An 11250-nucleotide genomic window follows, 5' to 3' on the forward strand; every position below is an offset into this window, starting at 1 on the left:
AAGGTATTTTGTACCATGCAGAGACCATGTTAGTGCCTTTCATTGGGCAAGGCAAGGAGTAGTAGGCTGCCTACAGCATAGTGACTTTAGGATGCAGAGTGTTTCTTTTTGCTATTTAAAATACTGTGTCTCTGTCAAGAGGAAATATTACACTAGAGTTTAAACCAGTAAAGGTCAAAGGTTATTTGTTTTCAGTGAGCTGTAACTGATGGCCTGATCTGCTTAGAGGTGGGATTAACCTCCCTCTCCCTCAGAAGGGACTTGCAGAGAATTGCTTGCTTGGGTTTTTAATCTTATTTTACTCCCAATGCCATGTAGTAGAGAAGGTTCTTGTGGCAGTGGAATCAGTTGAAAAGCTGGTAGATCACACAAGAAGCCTCTGAATGAAGGCAGAATTGAAACAGGAAAATAAAGAAAACAGCAGGCAGGTCACCATCTCAGGAAAACCACATTCATTCTCAGTCATGCACATCCTAACACTTTTGACGGCAATTTATCATGGAAGACTGGGTTCACCGCAAGGGCTAGCACATGTCATAGGTTAAATCAGAAAAGGCAATCCCAAAAGGAAACTTCAAAGTTCCTTAATGCACAGAGTTAAACATGTTGAGCAAAGCTTTTACAATGTTTGTTAGAAAGACAGGAGGTAAACAGTAAGCCAGAGGAATTTCACCAAACTAATATGGGAGTGTTTGTTTTGCCTTTCTGAACCAGCCCTGCACACTTGGCACTGAAGGTGTTGTACTAATATAAAGGAATACGTGTGTTGATGATCTCCCAGGTCTCTTTCCATTTTTAATTTCTAGTTGGTGTGTCTGTTACTATCAGAGCAAATTCCAGAAGAGTAGCCATGGTAGTCTGCCACAGAAAAAGAATTTTTGTGAAAAAGAAAAATTGTGGTACCAAAGGTTCATGCCCCAATAGATGTGTTACTCTCCAAGATTCCAGACTCTTTCCCCCACGCTTACTAGTGGTTCCCAAACTTTGGTGCTCTAAATGTTTTTTACTTCAGCTCCCAGAATTCCTGGCTGTTGGCCAAGCCAGCTGGGAGCTGGAAATCCAAAACACTTGGAGGACCAAAGTTTGTGAATCACTGGTTTAAACTTAAAAGATTCTCAAAGATTCTGGTGTATCCTATGAAATCAGATGGGATTTTTGAGCAGACTGGCTAGGTTTTCATTAAGTTACTGCAGTGTAATACGTACTGTGATGGACTCAGTAGCAGTGTTGGGAAAGTCTAATGTATGTCAGAATAAAACTAATAGTTGTATTACAGGCACCAATATTCTCCAGACTAGCTTTGTTTGTCAGCTTTGAATTGCCTGGTTTCTGTCCTGTCTAGATGTTCTATTAGCTAGAAGTCATTGATTGTTCTGGATTGTAGAATAAGAATTTGGTATTTAATAAGAATACAGTTGCCCCTCCTAACTCACAGATCTGGGATCCCCACCCTCGAATATCTGCAGAGGGGCGACCTCTGCTATTTCCAGTGGTGTGTGCACTCGGGCCACGCCGGGGGGGGGGGGGCATTGAAGCCTATGAGACTTGAATATGCGCAAGTCTCTGTTTTCACGGGGAGGGGTCCAGAACGGATCCCACGTGAAAATGCAGGGCCAACTGTACTTGCTTTTTCGCTATTATTATATAAAATCACTGTTGGCAGAAGGTAAATTAGGATTTACTGGCAGATCCCTGGATGGAGTCTCCTTCTTTGGAGGTTTTTTAAACAAAGGATGGGTGGCCATCTGTTTGGGGTGCATGGTTGTGTCTTCCTGCATGGCAGGGAGTTGGACTGCATGGCCCTTGTAGTCTCTTCCAACTCTATGATTCTATCTGCAGGAATTTTTGACTTTTGACTGTTGAGCAGTAGCAAGAAAGGGTTCCCACCTTCCTCCTAAGCTAGGCTAATATTAGGAGTTAGTGTGGATTTGCCTTTGTCATGGAAGTCATCTCAATGTGTGTGTCATGGAGTGCAGTATGTTCTCTATGGCCTGATACACACAGGCAGAAAGTGGTGTGGCAGCAATGATCCTAGGTTTTCAGAGCTTGCAGCAACCGCACGCTCTGAAACCCTAGAATGTGCCATTGTTGTCCTGGCCACATGGGGGCCACCATGATGACGCACACAATGCACAGTGTCCGCACGTCGCACACAGGAAGCGGCATCATAGGGCTGCATCTCAACCCTTATGATGCTACAAGGAAGAAGTTGCTCTAGGCAGCTTCTTCCTGGCTGTGTATCATTCCCACGCGGTTTGGCTGCTCCTGGAACGATACACAGCAAAGAAGGGCAGCATTTCGCCACCCGTTTCTACAGCCCCTATATCAGCTGGGAGGACACGATGGAGAATCATCCTTTGGTGGGCCTTCTAATAGGCAGCTCATTGGCCACTATGCAAACTGAATACTGAACTAGAGAGGCCTTTGGTCTGGTCCAGCAATCCTCTTCCTGTTTTCACACATGCTTTGAGGTACTCTGACTTGCACAGAAGGAATACACATTAACAGATTTCTTGATTCACTCAAAAGCAGGACAATTACAAGTTTGCAGAGGACCTGTGCCTTCCATTGTAGTGAATAGGGTTCTGTCAGGGGAAAAGGGGAAGAAACATTCGTGGTGGAGTTGCAGCTTGCTTTGTCTTGTCTTAGCTTACTTGCTAATTAACTTACTTGCTGTTCACCGCTATGATCTTTGGAATAGTGGTATATAAATCAAAACAAAAAAACCCAACAAATTAATTGTGGATGTGGATGGTGACAAAGCACGCATGGTGTTGTTCCTTGGATGTAGGATGTGATTATTTAGATATACACTTTTCCCTCCACATTCACTGGGGTTAGGGACACAGGACATTTGTAAATATGGAAAAACTGCAAATAACAAAACACTTTTTTTAACACATCTCTAGGAATCTCTAGGTCCTCCAGTGCAACTTTGTGGTCAACATCTGCCAGACATTGACCATAGAATTGCACTGGAGGAGCTACAGATGTCCAGTGGTGAGTTCTCCCTAGGAATCTCTAGGTCCTTCAGTGCAACTTTTGGTTAAAATTGACCATGGAGTTGTGATGGAGGACCTAGATATTCCTAGAGAGAACATATTAATAAAATAAGTGAATAAAAGCCACAAAAGTCAAAGCTGCAAATGTGGAGAGACAAGTGTATTAGCTTGGCTTTTTTCAAAGTGTTACACCAATATTAGTGATAAAGAAAGAGACCAGTGTTATTTCATTTGAGTGGACACTTGTGTCTTTGGTATTGTGATAGCTAAGCAAAGATCTAGAAGAAATAAATAACCTGTAATTATTTTACACAGTGTGTGTGTGTGTGTGTGTGTGTGTGTGTGTGTGTGTGTTTTAGAGGCAACCATGACAAGTATCTATAAGGCATAAAAGGGATCCGTTGGCTCAAGTGGTTAAGACGCTGACTCTGTTGATTGCAAGATTGGCTCTTATCACTAGTCCGAGCTTCTGCCAACCTAGCAATTCGAAAGCATGCAAATGCAAGTAGATAAATAGGTACCACTTTGGTGGGAAGGTAAACAGCATTCTGTGCAATCATACTGGCCACATGATTACAGAGTAGTCTCTGACAACTCTGGCTATTCGGCTTAGTAACAGAGATGAGCACACACACCCCTATGGGCGGACACGACTTGACAACCTTGTCAGTGGGAAATACCTTTACCTTTTAGAGGCAACTATAACAGTACCTATAAGGCATAAAGTCCCTAAAAGCACAAGATCTTTACAAATACAAGGTGCTGTAAGCTATATTTCAGAGGAAGGGACTGGCAAAACCACCTCTGAGTATTCCTTGTCTGAGAAAACCCTATGAAAAATTAATACACCATAAGTGAGCAAATGAATTGAAGGTGCATACACAGTTAACACACAGTATCCTGTTCCCAGGCTTCTACCACTGAATTTACCATGGGAAAGACAACAGAACAGGGAAATCGATTTTTTAAAAAAACTTTTTTTTAAAAAAAATCACTTTTAAGTCAAGGCTCCCAGCATACTCCCCCCCCCCCCCCATTTGTAATCAGGGATTTGTTTACTAGGCAAATCAGATTAAGAGAAGCTGACACCTGGAAGTTGACCATCCCTGAATTCATACATATATAAACCATCAGCTCCACACACACAGTTTCTTTTTTAAAAACTCCCAAATCTGAATACTCCGACATAAAACCAGGAATCAAAACAGCAAATTACAGTAAAAAAACGACGTGATGATCTCAGTGCTGGGGAAGGCTTGATACAAGGTCCCCAATCGTGCATGTAAGTGGGCATTGGTCAATGCTTTCCATGAAAATGAGGAGGTCAGGGTCAGGCCGAGCAGTGTGCCTTGTTCCGCCTAGTAATTAATATCTCTAGTCAGGTTTCCATTGTGATTTTTTTTGCTGGCAGAATCCACCTGCTGTCTCTTGCCTGCTTTCAATACTTGCTCTAGAGAACTGAGGTCTGTAGAAGAGTAAAGAGAAAGTTCAGTGATGTCAGTAAATGTCTGCTAGTGTGGCACAGTATTTAGATCTCTTCATATGTCATGTGCATTTGGCTTTTGAGTTTGAGAACACAGTGGTGACCATGGATCACAGGACTTGGTTTAAAGTAATTATTTTCTGAGGTCTTTCTGGGTGGCTTACAATTTGCACTGTATTCTCTAAAGAAGTTTTCTCATTCTCTTAAATTTCCCCAGGATTGTTTACGAGCCTGCCAAGAACAGATCGAATCCCTCCTTGAATCTAGTCTACGCCAAGCACAACAACACAACATATCTTCAGAAACAAAGACTGTTGAAGATGAAGCTGATCTTTCCTGCACACCCACTGATGTTAGAGATGTGAATATTTAAGGAGGACTTCAGATTTGCTTGCCAGTACCAGCAAACAGTGAAAGGGCATCTGAGAAGGAATTGGAATCAAGATCTTCTCCCCCAAGAAACCTTTTCTCCATGACTCATTGTACCAGAAGGGAAAATGTCATTCATTCTTTTCTTCGCTATTCCTTCCTTCCCTTTGTGACTTTAACAAGGCAACCCACACCCCCTTCCCCCAACTGTCTTAAAAAAGAAAATAATAATATTTGCATGATTTCCAGGGGTTCGCACTACAAAAATAGAAGACTTTGTACAACAGTAATCAACTAGAATTTTTTTTTTGGGGGGGGGGGGTTATAGTAAAAGTGTTTTTGTCTGTATGTCGTAAGAATAGGCATTAACACAGATGAATACATACACACATACATAAACACACAATCTCTCCAGGGGAGTTAATAGATTTGATTCTTGCATTTTAAAAAAGCCAACCATTTTTAAAGTAGAAGAGGGTTTTGTTTTTGTTTTGTTTTTTAGGTAGATTATATGTGTTTTGGGTGTGTGTGCTTTTTTCCTTTTAAAAGTATAGCTTTAATGCAGTTCTAGGCTTTTCTGTATCTTGCTTGCTTATGCATTTAGTCACTTTATAAGTCATCTGTAAATGTTTATTTTATCCCCTTTAGGTTGTTATCCTCTTCACCTTATAAATGGTTAATGTAACCTTTACGTTAGTATATGTTAGTATACAGCATTATTATATGTTAATCTCCTGTGCCTGTGGATTGCCTGTGCATAAGGCTTCTAGGGTTCCACCATAGTGTGGCAAAGAAAAGGTCCAACATACAGTTCCAATGGTAAAGAGAAATTGCAATAGTGACATAATATATTTGTGTAACCTTCCTATTTTTCTAGTTACCTGTGTATACAAAAACATGCTAGTTTTTACCCAAAAGATACACCGCCTAATTATGTCCAGGTTGAATCCACAGCTTATCTTTTTTTAAAAAAAATTGTTTTAAAACCATTCCATTTCAAAGCACTTTCAGTTCATTAGGTATAGGAAATACTTCCTTTTTTGTGTGTGGGAATTTTTTTTCTTCAAATGGAATGGTTTGGAAATCATATATATATATAAATATATAAATATATATATAAAGTGCTTGTGTGCAAACTTGGAATTGCAAAGCAAGTGCATTTAACTATGGTGTTGAGGAAAGGCGTGTTTCGTTTTTTTCTGAAGGTTGTGTTCCAGTCAGAGAAATTGCATTCACAAAATTGCCAGAATATCTTCCTAACCTTTTCAGTAGAAAATATATTTAGAAATCTTTTGGTGCCAATTCATATTTTTAAATAGAAATTTAGGGGCCTGAAAGGTTTACCTATAGGACACACATTTTGAGAATTGTCTCTAGATGTTGTACAACTGAAGGCTTTTAAACACTAAAATATATAATTTATAGTTAAGGCTAAAAAGAATATTTATTGCAGAGGATTTCAGAAGGCCAGTATAATTTGTAAAATGAATCGCCCCCCTTGATTCTGAGAAAACAAAAAAGATCTTTCTGCCCTTGATGTTGCAGTTTTAACTCCTCTTACTTACGAAGCAAGAACTTGTCAAAATAGTACCACATTTGGCCCAGATACATTTCCAGTATAACATTAAGAATAAGAAAGCGCCATAGTTAAAAGTGTAGAATTGGTGTACTTGAAAAAAAGTTCTTAATCCAGTATATTTCCCTCTTTTTGTTTAATTTAGCTACAAATAGAAAATTTGCACATCTTGGCTATGTATCTTTTTATTATTGTAGAAAGTAGCTGAAGGGACTTGGACATAGCTGTTGAAGTTGATGCTTGAGGAGAATGTGATGGCAAAATGTATGTGAGAAACTGCCGCTAAGGTGTTGATTGTAAAAAAAAAAAAAAAAAGTTTTAAAATGGAAAAAAAAAAGGAGCGGAGGCTCCCATTTTTTTTTTTATTGAGCTGCTATGGATAAATTCCCAGCATGAGTTGAAAAAAATTAACATTGCTTTTCTGTATCTTTGTCATTGTGTTTTGCTGCTATTTTGTGGTCATTTTTTTTTTGTTTATACAATGTCATATACTGCCATGTTATAGGTTTTAAATTTTCTCATAGAAAATTATATTATTGACATCTTTTTTTTTTTTTTTTTGGGTAGATTTTTTTTATGTGATCAATTTTACTTAATGTGATTACTGCTCTATTCCAAAAAGGTTCCTGTTCCACAATACCTCATACTTCAGTTAACCGTGTTTAGATCAGGTTTTAATGTTTGTTCACAATGCCTCATAGTTCTACTGCAAACTGAAATGCATTGGACGTTATTCTGAATGGGTCTCGCGATTTGCAACTAGTTTGTGCTAATTTTTTAAAAAACAGCAGACATTTCAGAAGATTGAGTAATGTCAGGTTCTTTTGTTTTGTGTTTTTATAAAGCAGATTCTTTTTCTGATCTGGGGTTTATTATCATAGTAGTTTTAAGCTGTGTTATTAGCCACATTTGATATATGAAAGGTGCATTATAATATAACTCTTATATGCCCTTTGATGTTTTCCATCAACAGGGAATCATCATGCGGTATGATAGGTTATCTTCTGGAATTTAAGTATTTTGTGTGTTTAATCTGTTATGATATATTAGGGTTTTTTTGTTGATGTTAATTATAGCATAATGCTAATTTAAAAAAGCAACAGCCTGTAATTCTCATAAGTAAGCCAGCTAACAGAGTTGTACGGTGAAGAATAATCTAGTTGCCTGTATGCTGCTAAACCAAAACAGAATTAGAACTTCATTTTGAGGGCAAATGCAGTTAAGATCCTACCTAAAGCTTATTCAAATGGAAAAGACAACAGCCTTGTAATACTACTATAGCAGTCGCAGGACCCAGGAGGACTGAATACATTCTGTCCAAATTTCAGGAACATTTCTTACTGCTTACCTCATAGACACTTCTGTTTGTGGCATCTCTGTGTCTCTGAACCAAACAAGATTGTTGAGTTAGTGGTTGTTGGTTATATTAGGTGTTTCACTGAGAAACAGCAGCGTGTACTGCAAATTTTAAGTATTGTACGTACGAAAAAAGGCCAAATGCTGATAAGCAGGTTCACGTGCCAACAGAGATGCTTTATTTGTCACATTGTTATAACGATCTATAGAAAGCAAAGCAATTCAGATTTGTACTTTTTTTATATATATATTGTACTTATTGGCATCACTGGTCTGAAATGCACATTGTCACGAACAGACCTGTAACAGATAAGTTTCCAGCAAAAGAAAAAAAACTCCCCTAAAAGTCTAGAAATAAATTTGTAAAACCCAAGGCTTGTTGTGTTCTGTTATTTTTGGTCAAACATTAAAGGAGGTTGATGAGCCACAGATACATCAATCTGCAGTGCAGAGTTGTTTACCCCTTTTAGGAGAACTCAAGGATAGGAATAATCTAGTTTGGAGTCTGGTCTCCAAATTAGGGCTCAATCTCCAGGGTTTTTTTGTATGCCTGGTTTTGAGAGCAACAATATATCTTGTTACTATGTTGACCAGTGCTGGTTCCAGGTTTGATGGGGTGCCCTTGAGCAAGATAACAGCTTTAGGAAAATGACTTCCTTGGACTGGGATTCTAAGGAGTTGTTTCTGAGAGGAGTTGTTGGGAAAGTAACTTACAAGATCTATTGCAATGCCCCTTATAAAGCCTACTTTCTGAGGCAACTTGTCTCCTCCTCCCCACCACCACCACCATTTACCACTGCCTGGTTACTTGCTTTTCTTTCTGGGCCCAATATATCCAGCTGCCCAAAGAAAGCAAAAGGTAGATGCTGCTCCATGCCTTAAGTTTGTTGGGAAATGGGTGACAGTGCAACAGTAAGGAAGTTCCAGGAGGTGAAGCAATTGGATCCCCCAGAAATCCTTTCTAGATTGTATTGGATATGTCTATGCAGTGAAAATAAAGGTTTGATTCAGGAATTGAACCTAAGTGTCCATTATATAAACCAAACACAATTGGGTCCTGATCTGTGATTGTGACATACTCCTTTGCTCTAATGCAAACTGTTAGGTTTCTGTAAACATGGAGATGTAAAACGACAATTGTGTTACATTGTATTACATTTTAACTTCCATTCATAGGTGTCATCTTGAAACCATGCACCAAGAGTCATGCAGAAAGCACTCTTGCCCACAAACACTTTCCAAAATTCTTTTAATTTCAGTTGAGTTAAACTTCAGTCCATGTTAACATTTATTAAAGTTAGTGGCACTTAAAACTAACTTTGACCATATATTTATAATTATATTTCTTTCTGTTTTATCACACCTGGAATCCCTCCCATATCACATCCATGAATGGAGTGGTATTGCACAATAGCATACCCCCCCAACTCCCCAGTTTGACAGGGACAGTCCCGATTTATCTTGTCATCCCACTTTTTCAGCTGCTTTTAAAATATTGCAGTTTCCATTCCCCCCCCCCCCACTTCCCTCCTTTGTCCTACGCTTACTTAGTTGCTGCAAACTGCAAATTTCAAAGTACAAACGTAGTTGATACTCAACTGTTGGAGACTAGAAAAGAGAGTAGAATCTTGCCCTTCCAAGTAGGTGTAGGCAAAAGCAAATTGCTGTAGCCTCTTGTGTATTATTTTTACTAATAACTTTTGTCAGCTTGATCACACTCAAGTTGCTTGGCTGCATGTGTCCTGGTTTTCATATATGAAGTGGTAAAGGGTATGCAATAAAAGCCTTGCCTGGAAGCACCTTGAGTCTTTCCTGATCACTTAATTCACTTCATTTTATTGCCCCGCATCTCTGGTTATTTGGAGATCAACAATGTCCCTTCTCTTCCAAGAAAGGATATGTTTTGACATTTCTCAGTTCATCAGTTCATCTTTTTGCTCTGCAGGGACTTATGGCCTCAAAGACCTTCAAGGATGTATCAAGGAATGTCTAGTCTATGAGGTGAAGATAACACTTTCAGACAGTTATGCATATTATATCCTCTGCCTGGGCGAGGACCACATAGTTTACCTGTGCCCGTTGTGGCAGATCTTTATGTGGCAAATGTGGCATCTTCCCATCTTAAGGCTCTTGGAACCTCCTGACTTGATTCAGCTTCAGTGGATATCTGCTCGTTCCCATCTTTGGCCATGGAACAACAGCCAGAGCATTCAGTGAGTCAGAACTCTTCAAACCCTCTTCAAGTCACCCTGCATCCAGAATCCCTTAACAGAGAAAACAGAGAAAGAAACGAGAGAGAAAGATGAGCAAATGGCTACAGGTTAGAGAGATACAGGAAGAGAGAGGTTGTGGGGAAGAAATCCTAACAAACTAGAAGTTACCATAAATACATGCTTTGTCTAAAGTCCTAGATACAACATGCAAATTAGCAATTAATAGTATAGGTGTACTAAAACTGTTAACTCTAAAATGGCCTGCCCCATCACATAAATGAATGTCAAGTGAATTTGGACCATCACTACCTGTCAGCAAATCTACCTTACAGAGATGTGTGGAGTACAGTGGACCCTTGTTATATGCTGGGGTTTGGTTCCAAGATCCCCCGTCTATAACAAATTCTGTGTATGCTCAAGTCCCATTAAATATAATGACATAGCAAAATGGTGTCCCTTATAAAAATGGAAAATCAAGGTTTGATATTTGAAATTTATACTTTTTTTGAACATTTTCAAACCGTGTATGCTTCAATCTGAATAAGAAATCCGTGTATAAGAAGGGCCGACTGTATTACCAAAACAGGCTTTATGTAAAGAAGCCGTGTGGAATCCTGTTGTAGTGGAGAAGGATAATCTAATGCTGTTGTATTCTTATCAGATGACTAGATTTGCCATTTCCTCCCTACAGATGGTAGATGATCTTTCCGATAGTCTCAAAGATGCTGTAAGATCCCTTTGCATACTGATTTATCCATCTGACATGGATATGTCTTTGAATTCTCTTCTCAGTTCATCTCTCTTGTCTCACTTCAGAACACCTCCCTTACTTACTCTCCAGTGATACTTCTCTCCTTTCCTTGCCTCATCATTCACCTTTGCCATACCTTCCTTCTTCCAGTTGTACTTACCTACTGCATTTCCTGCTGTCCCTTCCTTCTCACAGCCTCCTTCCCTTTGCTCCTGAACCATGCTTCGCTCCCTTACAACTGTGACATCTCATTTGGATTACTGTAATGCTTTCTAAGTGGGGCTGCCTTTGAAAAGTGCTCAGAAACTTCAGCTGGTCCAAAGAGCTGCAGCCAGGCTGTTAACTGGAGCTGGCTACAGAGAGCATACTACTCCCTTGTTGCAACAGCTGCAATTGCTGCCAGCCCGTTTCCAGGCACAATTCAAAGTGCTGGTTTTGACCTATAAAGCCCTATGCGGCTTGGGTCCAGGCTATTTGAAGGACCGTATCTCCCTGTACGA

The 11250-nt window shown here is 39.4% G+C and overlaps 1 protein-coding gene across 1 annotated transcript in view; it reads left to right on the forward strand.

The window, feature by feature from the left end:
- CCND1 (cyclin D1) overlaps positions 1–9648 on the forward strand; it is a 29014-nt gene extending 19366 nt beyond the window's left edge. The window contains exon 5 of the mRNA XM_089521382.1: positions 4703–9648. Coding sequence (XP_089377508.1) covers positions 4703–4858 — 156 coding nt within the window. The 3' untranslated portion in view covers positions 4859–9648. The remainder of the gene's footprint in view (positions 1–4702) is intronic.
- The last annotated feature ends 1602 nt before the right edge of the window (positions 9649–11250 follow it).

The sequence above is a fragment of the Sceloporus occidentalis genome, unplaced genomic scaffold (assembly GCF_023333645.1).
Source record: "Sceloporus occidentalis isolate IW3139 unplaced genomic scaffold, rSceOcc1.0.p SCAF_4, whole genome shotgun sequence".
NCBI classification, from domain to species: domain Eukaryota; kingdom Metazoa; phylum Chordata; class Lepidosauria; order Squamata; family Phrynosomatidae; genus Sceloporus; species Sceloporus occidentalis.